Genomic DNA, 24,311 nt, shown 5'->3' on the forward strand with positions numbered 1-24,311 from the left:
ATACACATGAGAATGCACATTACCAGAGAATACTAGGGAAAAACCAGCAGCAGTTGCAGTGCAAACACTTACCAGAACAGGCATTGACACAGCAATAGAAATGGGCATAATAGGAGTAGTAGTCTGCATGTTCTGGGACACTGCAGCAGTAGTCCCCGAATGTCCCGGTAAGCTCCGCCCCCCGTGACGATAAGCTCCACCCCCAAAATCGCTGCGCAATTTCGGGGGCGGAGCTTACCGGGACATTCGGGGACTGCTGCCAACTGCTGAAGAAGACTCAGCAGGTAACCCCCAGCCCCTAGCATCAACCCCCTCCTTCCCCATGGAGATCCCACTGCATCTGCCCCAGCAAGGAAGGGGGCACTTAACCCCCTTCCTTGCTGGTGCAGGTGCAGTGCCAGAACAGTCTGGTCCCCAGGTGGTTAAGTCCCTGGGAGCCAGACTGTAACTCCCATGCCCATACAGAAGGTCACCCAGCTTTCCCATGATCCTGTAAGGGTTAACCTTACAGGATGCTGGGAAAGCTGGGTGACCTCCAGCATAGGCATGGGAGTTACAGTCTGGCTCCCTGGGACTTAACCCCTTACTTGCTATTTGTTTTTGCTTGTGACTTTTCTTTTTCAGATCCCAGCATGCAGAGGATTACGGTGGATTCGTTTGGACTACGTCGATGTCCGGCGGACTTTACTGTTCAATAAAATGGTCAATGAGGGGTGTGGGGGTGTTTTTATTTGAATAAAAAAAAAATTTCTAGGTGTGTTGTGTTTTCTTTCATTACTTTACAGACTTAGTAGTGGAAGCTGTCTGATAGACGGAATCCATTACTAAGTCGGGGCCTAGTGTTAGCCGGTGTAAAATGGCTAACACTAACCCCCCATTATTACCCCAGTACCCAATGCCACGAGGGGTACTGGAAAGAGCCGGGTGCCAGTGGTCCCGGAGCGTCAAAATTGGTGCTCCTGGAGTGGGGCGGCAGCAGGCTGGTAATATTTAGGCTGGGGAGGGCCTAAACCAATGGCTCTTCCCACCCTGGTGTTACCAGGCTGCTGTTGCTTGTTTTTTAACCCGGCTGATTATGAAAATAGGGGGAACCCTATGCGTTTTTTTTTTAAAATAAATAAATAATAAAAAAAAAAATCGCATAGGGCCCCTCTATTTACGTAACCAGCCGGGTTAATAACCAAACAACAGCAGCCTGGTCACACCAGGGTGGGAAGAGCCATTGGTTTAGGCCCTCCCCAGCCTAAATCTTACCAGCCTGCTGCTGCCCAGTCCAGGAGCCCCAATTTTGACGCTCTGGGACCACTGGCACCCAGCTCTTCCCAGTACCCCTGGTGGCATTGGGTACTGGGGTAATAATGGGGGGTTAGTGTTAGCCATTTTATACCGGCTAACACTAAGCCCGACTTAGTAATGGAGTCCGTCTATCAGACAGCTTCCACTACTAAGTCTATAAAGTAATGAAAGAAAACACAAATACACCTAGAAAATGTTTTTATTCAAATAAAAACACCCCCACACCCCTCGTTGACCATTTTATTGAACAGTAAAGTCCGCCGGTCATCGACGTAATCCAAACGAATCCGCCGTAATCCTCTGCATGCCGGGATCTGAAAAAGGAAGGGAGAAGAAAATGCTCATTACCCAGGAGGCAAATCAGGGCCAATGAGACTATTTAGAGACAATTCTGAGGCAAACAAATCAGCACCACAGAAAATAGACCAGGCTTATCCCTGATAGTAAATTGCACTTTAAAGAGAACCTGTCACCGGGGACGCGGGCACAGAGCCCGCCCGACCCCCCCCCGGTGCAGCTCCCGGATACTTACCCATTGCGATGAGTCCCGTTCCTGGAGCCGGTCCCGGGACGAAGATTTCTGCGCCCGAAGCCGTGCGCGCGCGCTGCTGAGATGAGTCCGACGCTTATAGAGAATGACAGAGCCGTCATTCTCTATGGGCATCGGACTCATCTCTGCTCATTTGCATACAGCTCGCGCACGGCTTCGGGCGCTAATATCTTCGTCCCGGGGCCGGCTCCAGGAACGGGACTCATCGCAATGGGTAAGTATCCGGGGGCTGCAGCGGGGGTCGGGGGGGCTCTGTGCCCGCGTCCCCGGTGACAGGCTCCCTTTAAATAGACCAGTCTATTCTTACCAAAGCAGAAATAGACCACATCTAGAAAAATCCCCTGTTGATAAATCTCCCCCTAAATCTGTCGGTTTGGGGAACTAAAATGTTGATGTGTAGAGTTGTTAAAAACCTCATACATCAGTAAATTTGTATACAATATAAAGCCTACTAGGCTCAGTAGCGTTTACACACACATTTATTGCCAACCATGAATAAGTGCATGGGAACGCACCTGAAACTGAAACTAGTAGGCATCTTTCTGGGAGTCACATCATATTTTTCCTGTATATGCTGAAAATTTAACAAAATAGTTATTTTTTTTTTTGTTTCTTTCTTCACTTGATCACTGGATCCATTTGTTTTGCATTTGAAGTTCACTGTTGGAGTGGGGTTCTGTGCAAATGGGAGAAGAACTTGCAGGGGTGACCTTTTTTTCTTAATGTCTGAAATTGGAAAGTAAGTGACCCTCCAACAATATAATTTTTTTAAATTCTGTCAGTTGTAAGTAGAAGACATTTGGTAGCCATGGATTCATGATTATTTCCATATCATAGCAGTGGAAAGACTGATGACTGTGGTCAGGTACCATGGACAAGACATCATCATGCACAAGAAGTGAAGACAACAGGGATAGAGGACACCAGCCAACATTAACTTTCACCCAGGGCTGTTAGTCACTATGACGTGGCACAGCGCACATGTCATGCATCATTGGAGCATTGGTGAACCCGACTACAGGGGTAATGTCAACCTCAATGCCAGGAGGAGCCTGGAAAGTAAAGTTCTGCAATAGCTTGGTGAAGAAGATAAACAGCTCGGCTTTAGCCAGGATCTCTCCTGCGCACCGTCTTTTACCTAGAATAAAAGGAAAAGAGTTGGTCATGATATTTGTGGCCTCATGTGTATGTGAGGGAAGCTGTGGGGTTACTTAGATTCGCATGGGTACTGAGTATTTTATGTATCTTTTTCAACTTTCATTATGTGCATTACTTCCAGTGATACAAATCTGCCCTGTCTATGGTATGGATATACATAGGGCCTGGGGAAGAGTTGTGTACCAACCACTGAATGTGAATACAGATTTTTACATCCAGATATTTAATTCCACACAACATGGGGCAAGTGCTGGATGAGCAATGTCTCCCTGTGGACGCATGTCAAGTGTTATACCTGCTAAAAAGGGCAGAAAGGCTTCATTTTTCACAAAGTGTCCTTGAGAATTGAGAAAATGTTCTGGATAAAATTCATCCGGTTTTTCAAAGTAATTTTTATTACTTTGGGTGCCCTGGAGATATTAGAGAGAGGAATACATAAAATAGAAAGGGTAGAAGAAATTATTTTACTTTTACATTTTTAAGGTATATATCGTTGTAACATAATTTTATTAAACTGAGTGGGAGCAGTAAGGGGTGATACGGCCTCACTGCTGCCACCAATGTCTGTGCTGGGAACTGCAGGGCTGCACAAGCCCTGGTCCCACAACAGTTACATATCTGAGACAGCACTGGTGATACTGAGCCTCCTCTGATAAATAATGACTAAATAATGCACATTAGCATCAGAATAGACATTAAACTTGGGAAAGACATTTATGTTAGAAGTAGTTGGTTTCAGATGTGCCACACTGTAGCAGAACAAGCAGGGATAATTGTCAATCAATGCCCAATTGGAAAGAGGCTACCATGCCTGCAGTGCTCCTGACACAGACAGCTTGCCAAAGTGTTATGTCTGTTCTAATGCTAACATATATTTTATAGACATCAAGGGAGGCTCAGTATCTGCATGAAGCAGCTCTAGCAATATGTATCTGTGCTAAACCAGGGTTTGCGCAGCCCTGCAGTTCGCATAACAGCCACTGGTGGTAGCAGAGGAGCAGTGTCACCCTTTACTGCTCACCCTAAATGTAAGAATAAGAAAAAAAAAATCTGGAATACCCCTTTAATATTTCTTACTTTTGGAATGAAGTAGCCTCTGAACATGACATCCTGAGTTGCAGCATGTGGAACCGTAGCGGGTATAATATTCCCAAACCTCTGAATCTCATGTATGACAGCGTCCGTGTAGGGCATGTGTTTGCGATGTTCCATCTGAGGCTGGCGTAGTCCTATTACTTGGTCTATTTCCTTTTGAACATTTTCTTAAATAACATAATACATGCAGCAATGACTTATGGAATGTTTAATGATATAAAAAACTAAACTGTAAAAATTCCTTAAAAAATTCTAATCTTATAGGTCAACGACGAAGGTGACATCTCAGGTAATCGTTATTTCTAGAATGGACACTATAAAGCAATGGTGGCAACTCTGTAGCTGCAAGGTCTATTCTCATGTCTATTTCTCTTCTGCTTAAACTTTAATAAACTGGTCGTTAGGTGGAAGCATCAGACAATGATGCGGCTACCTGTAGAATATAGCAGGTAGGTGGGCGCACTATATATACAGGGTCACATTTCCTTTACAATTCTTACCACCCTCCAATCTGTGCATGTTAGCTGGCTGTCAAGCCAAAAATCACATCAAGATTAAGGCAGAGAGGTTGGGGAGTACTAGTGATATAGTGGCAGTTGATTGGTTGTTTCATTCCTCAAGAACACTGCAAATGTTCCTAGGAATCAGGTTATTCCAAAAATCCAAGTTTTATTTGTGCCCACAAGTGTGCTGAAGGCATGACCCCGCCGGTGAAGTGCTACTAGACTTATCCCTCCCCAACACTTCCACATTTATGTTGCTGTTACAGTTTTTGATTTGCAATCAAGATAAACAGGAAGGGGTTGGCAATAGAGATGAGTTCAACTCATGCATGCTCAAGTCCGATCTTTCGGCATTTGAATACCAGTGGCTGAAAAAGTTGGATGCCGCTCCTAAGTAGAATACAGCATATGTCTGTTTGCTCTGACTCCTTAGGGCTGCATCCAACTTCTTCAGTCACCAGTATTCAAATGGCGAACGATCAGGCTCAAGCATACTCAAGTTGCACTAATCTTTAGTTGGCAAGAGATGAGTCCATTTACCATGGTATATAAAGACAGCACAAGCATAACGAAGGGTCCACTGCAAATGTAGGGAGAAAAGTAATTGAAGATCATTTGTGTCCCTCAAATGGAGTCTCAAGCCACATCAAGTGGTGGTTGACCAAAAGGTTGACCATTACTGCTGCAAATAAATCACACCAGTCAAACATTGCCCAAAGTATAACAAAAGCATTTCCACATGAGATAGCTATTGGCCACAAGTTTTGGAGAACAAATTGTCTGGTCTTCGACCCCCACATCTGGGCAGGGATTTGTCTACATTAAAGATTAGCGAACCGGGTTCGGGTTCGTGTCCATCCGAACCCGAACGATCAGCATTTGATTAGCGGGGGCTGCTGAACTTGGATAAAGCTCTAAGGTTGTCTGGAAAACATGGATACAGCCAATGACTATATCCATGATTTCCACATAGCCTTAGGGCTTTATCCAACTTCAGCAGCCACCGCTAATCAAATGCCGAAAGTTCGGGTTCGGATCGACTCGAGCATGTTCAAGGTTCGCTCATCTCTAGTCTACATGCATAAACTGCTGTGTTAAGAAATATCCTGAAGGTTCCTTACTTTGGATCTCTGGGTATTTCATCATCAGCAGGATGGCCCATCTCATAGTTGTAGAAGTCGTCTCCATCCCGGCAATAAACAAATTGGACACAAGGGCGATTAAGTTGTCATTATGAAAATACTGGTCCGATTCAGGATTATTCTGGAATATTAATAAAGACCTTAGTGGTGACTGACTTCCTTCATACAGGATTACACAGAAAGAGAACTTCTGTATGTCCCTGCATGGACTTGGAAACATAAAGACGTACACCAACACAGAAATCTACTTTCAGGACCAGGAAACTGGAGGACATAAGACAGGTGATGCCCTAGCACTGCCACCCGCCCGCTGACCCTCCCTACTTACCGCAACTGCCCTAAACGGCAGTGGATAACTGAGCGATAGTCCCTCGCCTGCACGGGTGTTACACAAAACAAGGACAAGACAGACAAACACAATAATATGTGGTCAGGATAGCAAGGTTGGCAACAGTCTGTCAGCACAGTACACGAACGTAAGTCAAAAGGGTAGTCAAAAGCCAGAATCAGGTAACCAGGAACCCAATCAAAATAAAACGCAAGGTCAAGTAAGACTCAGAAACTGAGGCTCTATCGCAGGCAAAGAGGACACATAGGGGAATATATTTATGGAGGCCCAGCTCCCAGCTCCACATCAAGTACACCACCCACTACCCACATCAAGCTCACTGGTGGTGCCAGCTTCCAGTCAGTAATACACAATGATAGCCACCAGTGCCACTTGGCCAGGGGCGGTGAAGCCCCGGCAAGATCAAAGGAAGCCGCCGCACCCCCTAGCAACCTGGCTAGCTGGTAGCTAGGGATGCTGTTGGCGTGCACCCTGCACTCGACTGTGCCGGTTGCCAGGGATGGCATCAGCAGGGGGCGGCCGCACACTCCAGCAGTGCTGGGAGCCAGGCCTAAATGGCGTGCCCATAACATCTATATCATGTCTACTGAGGGTTGATTATGTCACATATCATACCAGATTACCTCCAGCTGCTTTGTCAGAAAGGCATCAATAAGGCTCCCCTGGTGTCTGACATCCAGCCGATTCTTCTGCCTGATGAACGTTTTGATTATGAAGTCTTGAAACTCTGAATTGTTCTTAAACAGTGTCCTGTGACCTCCAGGTAACCAACGAATTAAGTTTGGATATATGTTGTACAACTTAAAGAGAAGTAAAACATGTAAAGGGTTAATAAAAAAAAAATCTCTAACCACTATCAAGGGTATCACGTCTTGTAATGTTTTGTAACAATAAAAAATATGCCATGATCATAGAAAAACATTGGATACATGTCTAGTGCTTGGGCCTAATGCAATGTAAACTTACCATGATCATTGGGCTTCCCATGAGCTTAAAGTCTTCATTGACTAAACTCATGAATTTTAGGATTGTAGGATCTCCATGATTGTATCGGTGGCCAAATAATATAGAAGCAATGATATTGCCGACAGCACTGTTAATGATGGTAGTGTTCTCAAATGGCTTTCCTGGAAGAAGTATACAAAACGGGGGTATAATATTGTCCACTATATTTAAACAAAATGTAGACTATTCTGATAAAATAGGACCCTTATGGGTCATTTACTGTAAAAAACGTATTCTGTGGACCAGACCTCAGCCCCATTGGCATCATCATTCATAATGTTGCTGGGAGCTCCAAAATAGTTTAAATGTTTGAGCTTCCGCACTGACACAGCAAGTCTGTAAAGTTGGAAGAATATTCATACATAGAGATGAGAGAATCACTTGGAAATACATTTTGTGAATATTCTTATGAATTCGTGAATAGTGGGACTGTTAGGAGTAGCGATTTACAGTGTTAAAATTGGAAAATGTAAACGCCAATCAGCCTGTCAATCAGCCTGTCAATCATTCAATTTCCGTCATGGACAGTAGTGGGCAATGGTGGGTCAGAGGCGTAATATTAATGTTCTTCCAGAACAGCAGTGGGCATTGGTAAATGAGCACCCTGTGAGTTATTAAGATGGACACTGTGGTCACTGTGACTTCCTATAATGCACACCCAGCACCCAGAGACTTGAAATAATGAACAACAGTCACCCTGTTAGTTGGTATACTGGACAATGGCTTCACTGCTCCCACAGAAAAGCACCCACAATCCACCATCCTCTCCTCCAAATATTTCCCTATCTCTCTGTAACTCTCACTTCTAATTGTTCCTCTAACTGCCTGCTGAAACTTGCTCTCCACTAAACACAGCTGACTGGCCGCCTGAAGGAAGCCAATCACCTTATGTTGAGAGGGGGGGAGGGAGGGGGGGTTGCTGACATCACAGTGTGGTTTGCAGCTAATGAGACGGGTGCAAAGGATTATGGATAACCCCTCGCTCCTGCCAAAAGACAGTTCTGTAAGCCAACATGTGTGGCCGCCATGTTTAATTTGCAAAGTGAATCTGGTGAATACGCAAACCGATACCAAGCAAATTTAATGCCCAATTCACAGCAAATCGGAATTTGCAGATTTGCTTTGCTTATATATATATATATATATATATATATATATACTCTTTTGGAGCTGTTAGCATCATAAAGAATGCTAATGCCGAGAGCTCCCAGTTCCTGTCCGCAGAATACCGTTCCTGCACGGACAGTATTTTGCGGACTTGTGAATGGCCCCTTAGTGGGATAGTCATTAAGGCTGAGCTGAACTTTCGGACTTTCGGTCCGAAAGCTGCTCACTCCAGTGCGATGCCTACGATCACGGGTGCAAAGTTGCACTCCTGGGAATCTGCGGCCAGGATCTTCCAGGGAATTCAAGATACATTTCCGGGAAATCCAGGGAATGTATCTTGAATTCCCTGGAAGATCCTGCCCGCAGATTGCCGGGATCACAACTATGCACCCGGGATTGCAGGCATCGCAGGCATAGTAATTGAGCAAAGATGCCGTCGGACCAAAAGTCCGACAGTTCGCTCATCCCTAATAGTCATTGACATTGGTCAATAACTGTCAACTAACCCTCCCTTCCTGTTATGTTCCTCTTATGAACTCACCTTTGTCATGGCCAACGCTGGTTGGTACTATACTTAATCAAATAACTCGATTTGGCAAGGCTGTTCTTGGTAAACAATATCTGGGGTGGCCTTGCAGTTGGGCTTAAACATTATACGAAATTGTGGGCAATAAGTGTGGGACATAAGGGCAGACTCTCTGGACAGTCTGTCTATCACATCAAATGTAGCCAGTACAAGTAGCAGAGCCCCTCCATAGTCAACCAAAAAAGAACGGACCATGCTGGTCACTGCTGGAAGTCATGAATTTGCTACTTGGAAGACACAGCTCTAGTACAGGGACATGATGGTTAATAGGTTGTAATGGTGCATCCATTTTCTGGGTAACACTGAGAATAGTTTTCTATAATGTCATATTGTGCAGTTGTATCTGACACTTTATGCTCTACAAGATGAACATGTGCTCTGGTCAGAGCTCACTGTTCATTGGGTTCTGGTCTGTGATGCAATGCACATAGGACTTCTTACCTCCATAGGATTTAAATGTCTGTACTAAGCAGTCACTCTCTTCATTTATCCGATCTTCTAAAGATTTCCTTCCCATCCCAAAGTCTCTCAATGTTGAAATTGTAAATCGTCGCATTACTTTCCAGTTTTCACCATTAGAAAAAATAATGCCTTGAAAAAAAAGAGAAATTTACAGAAAGTAGTGCTGGATTATTGCAAGTTATTATATTATTAATATTATTGGAATTGTATTTAACTGTATGTGTCTAGATAGATAAAAGTCAATAACGTTCAACCTATAAAAACAATTTTCATAGGGGAAAAAAAAAAAAATGATGATTGTACATTGGTCTTAATTTAGGCCCCTCCCCCAATTACCCCGCTGGATTCACTAAGAGGCGCACACCCTTGGTGCAGAAGATCCTAAAAAATTTACACCTGCTCCGAATCAGGTGTAAATATTTTGCCTGGTTTATGTTTCCAGGCGTAATCCTTAATATATGAGGCATGGAAATAGACCATGCCTCCTCCCAAACCTGTTGCGCCACCCATGTTATATCATTAGTTGAGTGGGGATATGGCTGGCATATGCCACAGAAATTTGGTCAATCTTGCCCCCTTCCATGGCATTCGCCAGGGGCGCATTTTGATAAATGAGTCCCTTAATGTCAGGTTTCCCCACAGATTTGTGGTAACCCACATTGAGATTAGCCAAACATTTGTGTGTTCCAGTCGAGAAAACTCATGTTACCTTTGGCTGCATTTTATCCATTGAAATTCTTTTTACTGACATCATCTGTCAGGAGACTCCTAATCACATGAGTTAGTTGATTGGTCCTGCTAAAGTTGGTGGGTTTGACTGACTTTTCACTAATGTGAATGGGGACCTTAAATGATCACTGGAGGTCCTAGCAGGTAGACACTTTGGGGGAGATTTATCAAACTGGTGTGAAGTAGAATTGTCTTAGTTGCCCATTTTATAGTTTCTCGATACGCCCTCTCTGTGCGCAAGATATGTGTGCTTATAATTCATCTAACAATTTAGTTGAAAGTAAGATGGGCAGGAACTTAATTTTAATAACTACAGTAAATATCAGGTAATGGGTGTGATCATACAGTCGGGGGGGGGGGGAGGGTGAATGTTTTACATTGAGGGGGGTGTATGTCTAATATATACCCTGACTGTTTAATCACACCCACCACCTGATATTCACTCCCTTTATAAAAATGTTCCCTCCCATCTTTTAAGTCAATTGTTAATTGAGAAACTCTGAGGCTATGTTCACACTACGTATATGTCCGGCCGCATATTTTTCGCGGCCTGACATATACGTGTAAAACTCCGGACGGGATTTACGCAAGTTGCGGCCGGCTACATACGGTCCGCGAACTTACGCGCGTAAGCTACGTACGCTTCCCGAGCGGCGTACCTAGAGATCTGACAGCGGTCTTTTGCTTGGATATCTTCGGCTAGCCCCGGACACCCCACAAAACCTTTTGGATCGGCAAATCAAAGTGTAAAAATGAAGATATCACCACTCCGTACGGGACCGCATGTTACGCTACAGGCATAAGTTACGGCATTTCCGTCCCGAAACAATGGTCTGGTTCATTTTTTACGGCGCCGCATACAATCCGGGCATAAGTTCTTACTTAGTGTGAACTGTGCAGCCGTAGATCGTATACTTTCCATTGTGCGCAAACTACTCCGGCCGCTTATTGAGGGAGCGCGCTACGGCGGAAACTTACGTAGTGTGAACATAGCCTAAATCTGCATATCTGTGGAACAGAAGGGTTTATTAAGAGGAGTATAATCAGGACGCTGTATCAAAGGCTTACCGTTTTATTTTTCCATCTACAGGGCTCTTTAGGGGCTAACTTTTTTGTGCCATGTTCTCTAGTTCTTATTGATGCAATATTAGTGTAGATAAGAAAAAAAAATAATGATATATAATGTGACAAAATCTTAGTTTTTTTCACCTTTTTGTGGCTATGACTAGTATTTTCCCTAGCATAGTACTTGGTAGAGGAATGTGGTTATCAATGACAGCTGCATTTCCATGGGTGATAACCTTGATGGCACAGTGTACATGTGCATCTTAAATGAGAAGTCCCACTAAATTCAAAAAAGGGGGAAAGGCAGGGGGATGCAGGAAAATAATAAACAAAGTAAACTCATCCATCTTCGTGCCTCCGTATCACGACTCCTGGGTCCAGCTGACGGCCATTGGATGTCATTTTTGGATGGAAACTAGGTACGTCACAAACCCGGGTGTTCCTGCTGCAAAATCGCAGGCCGGCTGAGCCATTGGCCGCTGGTTGTTGCAACTGGAAGAGCTGCAGGACACTGGTGGCTATTAACTGGGAGCTGGGAGCGGCACTACGGGCATGAAGATAGGGAAGTTTACTTTGTTTATAATTTTTCAGCACCCCATACCGTCCTCCTTTAAAGAGTCACAAAGGTAAGGTCTGTCTGTTATACCGTGTCCCTTGAATATGTCCGTGAATATCGGTATGTCAGCTCTGTCAGCAAATTCTTCAGCATGGTTGACAAACGCGTCCTTCACTGCATCATATCCATACAATACAATCACCTTCTGCATTCCCAGCTGGATGCTGAACACTGGGCCATACTTGTTGCTTAACTGTTGAGGAAAAGGATCATATGATATAATGCAATACAACAGTCCTTTATAGTAATAATACATTATTAGGTCATGCTCACACAACGGAAGTTCCGTACTAATCACGATTGGTACGGAAATTACATCGTGCTGCAGGCCGAGGAAATCCCATCCGGAGTGTATACACATGGTATACACTCCAGCCGGGATCCCTAGCGGCGAGGTAGAAAACTGACATGTCAGTTTTCTGCGGCCTCTATTCAGTGAATAGCGGTTGCAGAAAACCCTGTCAGTGCACATTATGGAGCGTGCGGCTCCAGCCACACGCTCCATAGTGTGCAGTGGGGAGTTCTGATGCGGCCGGGCTGGTTATCCTTTTCTGAGAACCATCATTCCATGACCCGGTCAGTCTCATACTAAGTGTGCACATAGCCTTATAGTGTATACAGATTCTCGAAGCAAATTTAGAAAAGAATACTGTTAACTGCAGTTTCCCCCCCAACTTTCAAATGGAGGGCCATGTGCCACATCCTCTTAGTGTCTATTGTGGTGCCAACAAGCATTATTAGGCCATGTTCACAACGTAAGTTCCGTACTAATCACAGAGGTTGTTGCAACGGCCATGATTGGTACGGAAATTACATTGTGCTGCAGGCCGAGGGAATCCCGTCCGGAGTGTATACACATGGTATACACTCCGGCCGGGATCCCTAGTGGCGACGTAGAAAACTGACATGTCATTTTTTTGCGGCCCCTTTTCATTAAATAGTGGTCGCAGAGAACCCTGTCAATGCACACTATGGACCGTGCGGCTCCGACCGCACGCTTCATCGTGTGCAGTGGGGCGTTCTGATGCAGGCACGCACGGATGCGCCCATATTAGAACTCTGCGGCGCTAAAGATCATCCGGTCGGTACACTAATTGTGCACATAGCCTTAGGCTATGTTCACACTATGTAAAAGACCGTCCGTTCCGTGACCCCGGCCGGGTCACAGAACGGCTGGTCTCTGCCCGAATCATCGCTGCCGGTACTTAAGTACCGGTCGGATGATCTGTCCGGCCGCAGAGCTCTGATGCGGACGCATCAGCGCGCGCCCGCATCAGATCTTCCCCCTGCATACTATGGAGGAAGCAGCCGGAGCCGCTCGCTTCATAGTGTGCACCGACAGGGTTTCCTATGGCCCCAATTCATTGAATTGCGCCCGCAGAAAACTGACATGTCAGTTTTTTGCGGCCCCGTATGGGATCCCGGACGGAGCGCATACGATGTGTATACACTCCGGCCGGGATCCCATTGAAAGTAAGGCATTGTTCCCATCGGCAACAACAGCCGTACTTTTACATAGCCTTGTGTGTGTGAATATAGCCTTATAGAGTGTATAGATTCTCTAAGCAAATTTGAACAAGATTACTGTTAATTGCAGTTTCCCCCCACACTTTCAAATGGAGGGCCATGTGCCATATCTTCTTAGTGTCTATTGTGGTGTCAACAAGCTTCTCCACCTTAGCTACAGTAGTTGGATACAGGACTAGGGTAACACAATACACTTTTTCCTCTAACAAGAAACAGTTTTGGCACCTTTAGAAAGTACAATTATATAGGGCAGAAGGAGAGAGTAAGTCAGTGGCTTGTTGAAATTTTTCTAAAAATCTGCCATTGGAGAGAGTTGGAGTCCATTGGATCGCAGGGATGATCCAGGTATTTGTATTGTTTCATAGGTTTCTAGGTATGTCCAATCTTAGTCAGTGATTGTGTGAGCTGGATGTCACTGCAGAGGCGAGCACAGCAGGACCCCCAGGGGAGCATGGTAGGTGAGAATAAGATATTTATTATTTTCTATTAAACCCCAACAAAATACTTTGGCTTTTACATCTCCTCCCCTCTGCAAAAATTTCCTGGGTACAAATACTAGTCCCTATAATAGCCATAATGATCCATTTATATTATTAATCAGGGCCATATCTACCACTAGGCAACTGTGGTCCGGTTCCTAGGGTAGCACCTTGCAGGGGCAGGGGGAAGGAAACAATTGTTTTTGTTTTTATATTTTTGTCTCCCACCACCCGTTCAGACTTGCCAATAAATCTGGTGTCTTTTCAAGGGGAAGGGGGAGACGGTAATATTTGTCAGGTCTGGTATGGTGATGTCATCCAGTTACAGTATGGCGGTATTGTTCAGGTCATGTTTTAAGCAGGTAAATACCTTGAAAATTGTGATTCAGACAATGTTTCTAAATGTAGAGAAATGCACGTGGCCGAAACTATGCTGCCATTTCTTCCCCAGTAGCCATGTGCTGTTACCAGGTTTATTGGCCATACGCCTATTGGTTACCACATGAGGGTCTGGAATCTGCTGCATGTGGTGACATACAGTAAATGTGGGAACGCGGCCTAAGACTGATAAGATATTAATAGGATGTTCAGAAACTAGAAAATCATGATTCATGTGTGAAGATGGAGCGTCTTCAGGTTAAGTGCCTAGGACAGCAGCTGTTGTTAATACGGCCCTGTTAACAGTGACCACAATTTAGGTTGTAGTCAGGAAATCCCGGCACTTGCGTATTTATGTAAAACGTATATATGTACAGAATGTGTTTCCGTCTGTCCTCACAGGCTGGCCTGATACAAATTATGCTATTCTGAGTAAAGGACAAACATAAAAAATATTTAAGTGCTAAGATCTGTTACCTTACATTGAGAGGAGTTATGGTGCATTTACACAGAGAGATTTATCTGACAGATTTGTGAAGCCAAAGCAAGGAACAGACTTTAAACAGGGAACAGGTCGAAAAGGAAAGACTGAGATTTCTCTTCTTTTCAAATCCATTCCTGGCTGTGGCTTCCAAAATCTGTCAGAATAATCTGTCTGTGTAAAGACACCATTAACCTATTCTATATACACCACAACATGTTCAGAGTGTTTGCAATTTCAGGCCGTGTTTACACTATGTGAGTTACACCAGCCATTCTGTGACCTGGCCGTGTCACAGAACGGCCGGTGTCAGTGGAGATCATCCCAGCCGCCACTCGCTTGCTCCGTGTAATAGGGACTTTACATAGAATAAGTATCTTATTCCATGGGAACAGCACAAGGTCAAATTAGCTAGTGGAATCTTTACCTGGGTTAATGTTCTAGAAGGGTCCGTTATGTCAAATATATGAAGATTCCCAATGACTGGCAAACACTTGGGTCCGAGAGGGAAATTCTTGTACTTATTTTCCTTCTGGTTATAAAATACTTTGGTGAAAAGACAGAAAATTATGAAGAGGAGAACAATAGTAATAAAGTCAGGACCCAGCATGATGGTTGAATCTACATAAAGAAAAAGAGAGTTTTTCATTATTTATTTTTATCATGGTATCATATGAGACATCACATGACCAAACTGAGACTACATAAAAAATTTCATTGTAAGTGACTTTTTTTTTTTTTTTTTTTAATCCACGTTGACCTCTTAAAAAACATAGCACAATTAATATGGTTGCTCCTGGCAATTATATGCTAAGGGGAGTTTCACATATAGTTTTTCAAGCTAATACCAGAAAAAAAACTTTTGATTTAGAATTTACTTCTGCTACAAAAAAGTCTCAATTTATGAAAATTTTAAGGGCAGCAATTGGAACAGTAACAGTGATGCATACAGCTTCTGGATACAGACCCAATACTCTGAGATAAATGTTGGTATCAGTGGATGGAGATGATTCAAGACAACAAGTACATAGTACAGGATACAATGGTCTTATAGTAGTATATATTGCCCAACAACACTTGGCACCATTGGCACCTAAAGGATCTGACAAAGACTTCGAGCTTTCAATCAACTTACTGAGCTGATGTATTTCCAGTTACAACAACCAGCAGATAAGTAGGGGAGGGCTGTACATCATTTTGCTATACATCAATGCTATATAAAATGTAACAGCCACACTGACCACAGGAAGGGGGCGCTATACATTTCTATTCACTCCTATTGCATTTTAATTGATAATAATAAATTGTGAGCACTTATATATCTTAACACCTTTTTACTGTGCAGTATTTTTTCCAATTTTTGGAAACATTTGCACCAATTGTGGAAAAATTGTCTAAATTTTTGATTGGGAATTTCTGTAAAAATAATGGTGCCATTTTAGCATGAATTGTGCCATTCATGGTAAGATTGCATAATTTCTTCTACGAATTTGCCAAATACGTGGAAAATCACATAAAAAAAATACAAGAAAGTTATTTCTCAATATAATCATAAATTTATACTGTAAAACTAAAATAAATCAGGAACTTACCTAATGTAGAGATGCCTCTCTGTTTCTCTGAAGTCTATTGCTCTCTCCCTGCACTGTGATTGATAGCATAGGAGCAGAGTTTTGAATCTCCTGTCCTCACTTCTTGGTCACTATTGCTATAATTATTGACATGCAATCATTGACAACAAGCAGTGGAGCTAATAATAATGACACCTAGTAGTTAATGTGAAGTACAAATTCTCTAGATATCGATGCCTTTGTCAGAATACGTAAAGTTGTTTTTAATGACAGTGCCCATTTAAACCCTGCTCTAGACATAACGCTGTTCCTTTAAGGATTTAGTTGTTTTACAATCTTTAAAAAATCTTAACGGATAACTGAAGTAATTGGACTCATAGTAAACTCACTCGTTCCTGGATCCAGTATCTGGAGACATCTATTTCATTCAGATGTAGTATTGTCGTATTGAAATCTATTTTGCTTCATCCTAATGTAGGGTAGGTTCAGACTACGGAATCCACGCTGAGAAGTTCCGGTGGATTCCGTGGCTCATACCTGTTCACAACCAAGGCGCATATCCGCCCGTGCCATAGACACCATTCTATGCACGGGCGGATTCCGCATTCTGCCGAAAAAATAGACATGTCAGTTCTTTTGGCAAAACGCGGAATCAGCCCGCGGGCACGGGCGGATATGCACGTGGCCCTGAATGGGGTACAAGCCACAGAAACTGCCGGAATTTCTCTGCGTGGATTCCGTAGTCTGAATCTACCCTAAGGGCTCTATTACATGGGACGATTAACATGCAAATTTGAACGATAATCATCCTGTGTAATTGCAGGAAAATTATTCGTATGTCGTTGATCGTTGATTTAGATCGGAACCTAAAATTATTGCTAATCGCTCGCTGTAATTCCACATTCGTTCGCTCAAGTTCCGCATTTGTTCACTAATCGTTCAGTGTAATTGCACATTGCTCATTGCTGGGATTAGATGGAATAAACGATCATAGTAATGATCGCAATAACAATTATAGTAATGATTGTAACTAACGAATATCGTTCTGTATGATGGTGCATTTACACAGGCAGATTTATCTGACAGATTTTGGATGCCAAAACCAGGAATGGATTTGAAAGGAGGAGAAATCTCAGTCTTTCCTTTATGACCTGTTCCCTGCTTATGGTCTGTTCCTGGCTTTGGCTTCAAAAATCTGTCAGATAAATCTGCCTGTGTAAACGCACCATTAGAGTCCATTTACACAGAAAGATTATCTGACAGATCATCTCCCAAAGATTTGAAGCCAAAGCCAGGAATTGATTTGAAAGGAGGAGAAATCTCAGGCTTTCTTTTATGACCTGATCTCTGTTTATAGTCTGTTTCTGGCTTTGGCTTCATATCATTGGCAGATAATCTGTCAGATAATCTTTCTGTGTAAATAGACCCTTATATGGTGAACGATTTCAGGTTAACGATAAACAATCAAGTTTGCGATCGTTTATCGTTAGTCGTTAATCATGAAAAATCGCTCTGTGTAAAAACCTTAACCTTCTTGTACTTTATTCTGGATTAACTGGTTTCTGCTGTCAGAATAAACTAAACTGCAGATTGATTCAAGGTCCTATCAGGCTCAGTTCACACTGCATTTTTGCATCTGTTTAAGTACAGTAGATATACAGCATAGATCAATGAGAAAGGCAGTTTGATTGCTTCCGGCTGCCGCAGCCGGAAGCAATCGAGTGTCGAGCCCGGATCAGCGCCATTACGGAGCAGGATGTCCCCGAGGAGCGATCCACCCCACAAGACACCAGGGAACGGCTGCATCAGGTAATCAGATGCAGCTGTCATCTTTAATGGCAAATATTTGCTGTTATTTTAAAACAACGGCTGTTATATTGAAATAATGGCCGTTATTTACTGTTATATGACGGCCATCCACTCAATTTCAACATTGTGTGAACAGATCCTTTCTGTGTTTTTGATCCACTCCTGGTTTTGGTTGCAATAGGACCACAATACTGACTGAAATATGCGTTCGCTTGAAAGTATAGGATATACGCCCGCACAATGCACACTACGTATGAGCTTACGGCCAATTCGTATACGGCACCATGAAAAATGAACAAGACCATTGTTTGAGGACGGAAATGTTGAAACTCACGGCCGTGGATTTCAGTGCGTGCGGTCCCGTACGGAGTGCTTATTTCAGCCAAATTGAACTTGATTTTTTGATCCAAAAGGTTCTGTGTGTTTTATTGGGCTGGGCGAAGTTTTCCAAGTAAATGACCTGTTTCAGATCGCTTCGAAACAAGCTAGGGAAGCCTAACTGTACTACAGGCGTATGTTCGCGGTGCGTACGCATCCGGCCGCATGTCGATTTTCCCCACGCCCGTAGTTTCAGCCGGACATGTATGGCAGTGTACGAAATGCAGCCGGAATCATACGCAGTGTGAACATAGCCTTATATGGCGGCCATCCACTCAATTTCAACATTGTGTGAACAGAGCCTTTCTGTGTTTTTAATCCACTCCTGGTTTTGGTTGCAATATGAGGACCACAATACTGACTGAAATATACGTAGTGTGAACCCAGCCTAAGACTGTAATTTTGCCCAGCTCCATGCTTTTTTATTGTTTTTTTTTTTTTCATACAGCAAACCATGTGGCTAAGTGTGGTATTGCAAGTAAATTTTAGTTGTGAAGTCAAGTATTATTACAAATGAACACATCAATGGGCCAAAATTATGGAAATCTAGTACGTGAAGGGATAGTTCATCAAAAAAAAAATCTTTTAGATCAAATGGTGTCAGAAAGTGTTCCCTTGCTAATGTTTGTATACAGTGATCTTACAAGTTTATGACAGTTGCCAAAATTTTCATAACATGTTTGCTGCTGGTAAACTCCCAATAGTCCCAGTTACTTACCTAATCGGAGAATATTACTGCCTCTCTTATCACTCCTTCTGAATTGTCTGTTGCCAACCCAATACAAAATATTCCAGCCCTCAGAATACCTGCTGACCTGGGACCACCTCCCAACATTCCAGTAGTCATCTTGTTCTTCCTTTGAAGAGCAGGCTATTGCTATCCTTTGAATTGATAAAATCTCTCCACCTTCCCAATTGAAGACCGATTTATATTTGTACGTAAACCCAAAAAGGCCAATTATCATTTTTGCATTTTAGTTTTTTTCCTCCTAATTTTATTTCTACGTCTACAGGGCCATGTAAAGCTTTGGGTTTTTTTTTTCAGGAGCAGGTGTATTTTGTTAGTGTATTTTGTAAAATGTATGATGGGACTTCAAAAATATTATTTATGAGAAAATTTGGGAGGAAAAAAAGCAATTTAGCAAATTTTGGGGTTTTTCTGTGTTTACATATTGCACTTTATGGTAAAACCGACATGTTATCTACTGTTTATTATATATGTCAGTCTGAATAAAACAATATGCATGTTTGCATAGCTTTTCTAATGTTTTATTATTTTGTTTAACAGTTAAACCTTTTTTGTAAATAATTGATTAAAATTGCTCTATTGTGACTTTACTTGGCATCATTTTTTTGCACCATGATCTTTATGAAAATCAGCAATCTTGGCAGGTTTTTCCCTCTTTTCGTTTACTCCATTCATTCATAAACCATATTTCTATATTTTAATTAGATCTGACAATCAGGTATTCTAGGATATATAATATGTTTATTGATTTAATTATTATTTTTTTTTTTTATTTGTATAAAGGGAAATGCGGTGATTTAAACCTTTTATAGGAGAAGAGGTTTTGGCATATTTAAAAAAAAAATACTTTTTAAAAAATCGTGTTTTATTTATTTATTTTACACTTTATAAGACCCCCTGGGAAACTATTACCTGAAATCTTTGGATTACATATATTGGTCAATGCGGTGCCATTACATTGCATTGAGCAGTATATTCGGTGCTCTTCTCATAGAGCCTGTCTGAGGTGCTTGGATAAGTGGTTAGGCAGCACAATTCTATCACATCAGACCCCTATAATCATCTGTTGGTGAAGACTAAGGATGGTCCGAACCTGCCGAAGTTCGGGTTCGTATGAACCCGAACGCTCGGCATCAGATTCCGGGTGGATACAGCGGGGGACCGCCTGGAAAACTGGGATACAGCCTATGGCTATGGCTCTATCCCAGTTTTCCAGGCGGTCTTCCCGCTGTATCCACCCTCTCCACGGAGCGGGCAGACAGCGGGAATCATTGCTGAGAGTTCATGTTCGTACGAGTGGAGACTTTAGAGGCCCCAATTTACTTTATAGTGGCAGCTTTAGTATAAAGTGTATGGGGACCTGTACAGTGTATATAAGATAAGATGTATAGAGGATGTACATAAGGTTGTGCATTATTTTTGGTAAGACATGTTTTTATTTTCTGCTACATCAGTGTTGTGGAGGTGGGCCTAGGACCTAGGACCACTATGCCTCCCTTTGCTTTAAGTCTACACCTTTTTTCTCCCAGTGCCCTTCCCATATCTCGCACAGGAGCTGCATCCCACCGTATCGGCACAGGCGGGGTGAAGGCTTTAAAGGCAATCTGTCAGCAGGAGGATTCTGGGTAGAGAAGAGCGAAGCAAATCTGATGAATTCTGATTCGTCACAAATCGGGCATATAATTTCCCTCATTCTGATTTGCGAATTCACCAGATTTGCTTTGCAAATATACTATAAATGGTAAGTGCGATCAAACAGGTTAGCTTACACTCACGCAGTTGCGAACATTACACAGTTATACATATTACACAGTTGTGTACATTACGCATTTGCGAATATTACATTACGCAGTTGAGTACATCACTAGATAAATGTTCGCATGTTCGAAAATTATCTTTATAACCATTCCGATCATTGAACAAATTGTTTGTATCAACAAACAAGAACAATTAGTGGCATGTTCGCTCGCCACTATTTTCAAAGGGGAACTCCAGATAAGAAAAACGTGTTTTCTATTAAAAGTGCTTTAAAAGTTATATAGATGTGTCTATACAATGTATTACCGTATCTGTGTGGTTCTGCCACACTGGTAGCTGATAGAAATCAAGGAATTAAAAAAAAATGGCCTCTGTGTCAATTCACATTGTTTCTTGCTCCCCCCCTTAGGAGACAAATATTCCATGCCTCTGTCTCAAATTGTGTGTCTTTTCTGAGGACAGGCTGATGATGCAGACAGGGGGCAGGGCGTGATGTCACAGGAGGCTTGGCTGGATCCTCCAATCCCCAAAGTCATCCACCATCTCTGACCGGCCAAAAGCAGGTGCAGCACTAATTTTACTGATTGTTATGGGTGGGGGACTGTGATAATCAGCTGAGGAAAAGCATTGCATTCTGGAAACTGCTAAACCAGGAAGGACAGAAACACAATACAGAATACCCCCCCACCTCTACCTGGAGTTCTTCTTTAATGAAATTTGTTTGTATGCAATTTGCGAGTATTCGTGAATTTGTGCGAATATTCATGAACTTTGCAAAACTAATTTCCAAGTGATTTGCTCATTTTTACTTCTGGGTAAGATGTCACCAATTTTTTGAATCTCATGGATGACAGCATCATTATACAGCATTTCTTTTCTATGTTCTACTTGGGCTTGAGCAGATCCAATAACATTTTCTACTTTGTTTTGCACGTCATTGATTGTGTAAAACAAATGCAACTTTACCTTGACAAAACCTACAACCAGTTGAACAAAATTCAAAAATTAGAAGTGAGAAGAGAAATTTAAAGTAGTCTAGTAGAATAGTAAACATATAGTAACATCTTAAAGGGGTTATCCAGCGCTACAAAAACATGGCCACTTTGCCCCTACTGTTGTCTCCAGTTTGGGTGGGGCTTTGAAACTCAGTTCCATTGAAGTAAATGGAGCTTAATTGCAAACTGCACCTGAACTGGAGACAACAGTAGGGGGAAAAGTGGCCATGGTTTTGTAGTGCTGGATAACCCCTTTAATAACTTTAACCCTTAGGGGACACAGCCAATTTTCATTTTTTCCTCCTTGTGTTTATAAGGCCATAGCGCATGCATTTTTCCACCTAGAGACCCAGATGAGCCCTTATTTTTTGCGCCACTAATTTTACTTTGCAATGGCATATGTAATTTTTGCCTAAAATATGCAGTGAAACCAGAAAAAAATTATATGTGTGGGGAAATTGAAATTGAAATTGTTTGCCCAAGGGTAAATCCGTTGTTACGATTACAGTGATATGTAACTTGTATAACTTTTCTTTTATTTGATGGCTTAAAAAAAATGTAAAAACTAAAAAAAAAATATATGTTCCTTAAAATCTCTCTATTAACATCCTTATAACTTTTTTATCCTTTAGTCTATGGGGCTGTGTGAGGTGTCATTTCTTGCGCCATGATGTGTTCTTTCTATTGTTATCTTGATTACGCATATGCAACCTTTTGATCGCTTTTTATTACAATTTTTCGAGATTTGATGCGACCAAAAATGCACAATTTTGCACTTTGGAATTTTTTACGCTTACGCCGTTTACCGTTTAGATGTGATAATTTAATAGTTCAGCCGATTACGCACGCGGCGATACCAAACATGTTTTTTTTATTGATTTATTTATTTTTATTTACAAAATAGAGAAAGGGGGGGGGTGATTAAAACTTTTATTAGGGTAAGGGGATTTTGTATTAATGAAAAAACTTTTTTTTTTTTTTTTACACACTAACTAGAAGCCCCCCTGGGGTTAGGGTTTTTCCCCCTGGGGGACTTCTAGTATTACTACACTGATCTCTCACTGAGATCTATGCAGTATAGTTATACTGCATAGATCAATTAGATCTTTAGATCTTTGCTCTATTGCTTTTCGGACAGTGCCCGCTAATAACCGTGGTCCCGTGCTGCATATAGCATCCAGAATCGCGGCAGTTCAGAGCAGGGTCGCTGCGTGACCCCCTCCGAACTCCCATAGTTCAGCTATGGGTTAAGGCTATGTTCACACGCAGTACAAACAACGCCTATTGGCATTAACGGCCAATGATTAACACTGCCTTTGGCTAGAAGTAATGATCATGAACATTAATTCCGGCCATAGGTATCGTTAAACCACAGCCGTTTATGCCAAATGGCTGTTGTTTGTACAGCATGTGAACATACCTGAAGCTGTAACCTTTTTCTTTTCCCTTGTTAATAAAGTTGATGTATACCTTGATATAAAGGTGCAGATATGAATAGTCACCTTCTCACCCTAACCTGGACGGTACTGGTTTGGCTCCTGCACCTTACCTCAGTAAATTGCCTTAGGATTCCTGTGTATGCCCCAGGAGGAATAGTGCAAGAAATACTGGTATGGGGGGTTTATAGGGAAGAGTCGTATAACAATATCAGGAATACTCAAAAATTGCACAAATAATGTATATAGATATGCATCAAAAGGATAAATAACTGTAGATGATAACAATAAGGGGAATGGGGGATTATGTTTTGATAAGTGCATTATATAGGGATTTTGACATAGTGGGTAGTAAATATACATGTATAAAAGCAACAGCTCAGCTATAGCAGTGTTTGTGCCAGGTATGGCCTTTGATGTGTCAGGCATAGCTTACACAGTGATCTGATCATTATCAGCCACCAGATCAGCTCTGGTGGGTGAACAGGCCCAAGAACCCAGATTACAACTGTTGGTAATAGTAGTAAGTGCAGGGGAAAGCAATTTATGTGCATTTCCCGTAATAAGTGTATATTGGTGATTTGTTTAACGTTTGGGGGGCAATACAATTCTTTAATTAATTTTTTTGTGCCAGACTTCTCTTTTAACCCCTTAAGGACAGAGCCAACTTGCATTTTTGCACTTCCTTTTTTTTCCTCCTTGTGCTTAACCCCTTAAAGACAGAGCCAATTTCGATTTTTGCGTTTTCGTTTTTTTCCTCCTTGTGCTTAAAAGGCCATAGCACTTGCATTTTTCCACCTAGAGACCCACATGAGCCCTTATTTTTTTGCGTCACTAAAAGTACACTGTGAAACCAGAAAAAAATTCAAAGTGTGGTGAAATTGAAAAAAAAAAACCCTGCATTTTGTTTATTTGGGGGAAATGTGTTTTTACGCCATTTGCCCTGGGGTAAAACTGACTTGTTATGCATGTTCCTCAAGTTGTTACGATTACAACGATGTGTAACATTTATAACTTATATTGTATCTGATGGCCTGTAAAAAATTCAAACCATTGTCAACAAATATATGTCACTTAAAATCGCTCCA

At 42.2% G+C, this 24,311-nt stretch overlaps 1 protein-coding gene across 1 annotated transcript; it reads right to left on the reverse strand.

Annotated features, from left to right (window-relative positions):
• Positions 1 to 2,799: 2,799 nt before the first annotated feature.
• LOC138795284 (cytochrome P450 2K6-like) lies at positions 2,800 to 19,251 on the reverse strand. Its single transcript, XM_069974275.1, has 10 exons — positions 19,005 to 19,251; positions 14,956 to 15,149; positions 11,694 to 11,856; positions 9,233 to 9,382; positions 7,060 to 7,220; positions 6,717 to 6,893; positions 5,724 to 5,865; positions 4,082 to 4,266; positions 3,300 to 3,414; positions 2,800 to 2,984 (listed from the first exon to the last, which is right to left on the reverse strand). The coding sequence occupies exons 1-10, from the start codon at positions 19,249 to 19,251 to the stop codon at positions 2,800 to 2,802; spliced, it is 1,719 nt and encodes a 572-aa protein (XP_069830376.1).
• Between the last annotated feature and the right edge of the window lie 5,060 nt (positions 19,252 to 24,311).

This window comes from Dendropsophus ebraccatus, chromosome 6 (assembly GCF_027789765.1).
Source record: "Dendropsophus ebraccatus isolate aDenEbr1 chromosome 6, aDenEbr1.pat, whole genome shotgun sequence".
In the NCBI taxonomy this organism is placed as follows: Eukaryota; Metazoa; Chordata; class Amphibia; order Anura; family Hylidae; genus Dendropsophus; species Dendropsophus ebraccatus.

Excerpts from the sequence above, each read along its gene's own strand:
- LOC138795284 (XM_069974275.1), bottom strand. The coding sequence starts at position 19,251 with ATGATAATTGGCCTTTTTGGGTTTACGTACAAATATAAATCGGTCTTC. Across the intron at positions 7,221-9,232 it reads GACATTTAAATCCTATGGAG|GAAAGCCATTTGAGAACACT; the intron begins GTAAGAAGTCCT and ends TACTTCTTCCAG. Across the intron at positions 5,866-6,716 it reads TTCTGACAAAGCAGCTGGAG|AATAATCCTGAATCGGACCA; the intron begins GTAATCTGGTAT and ends TTAATATTCCAG.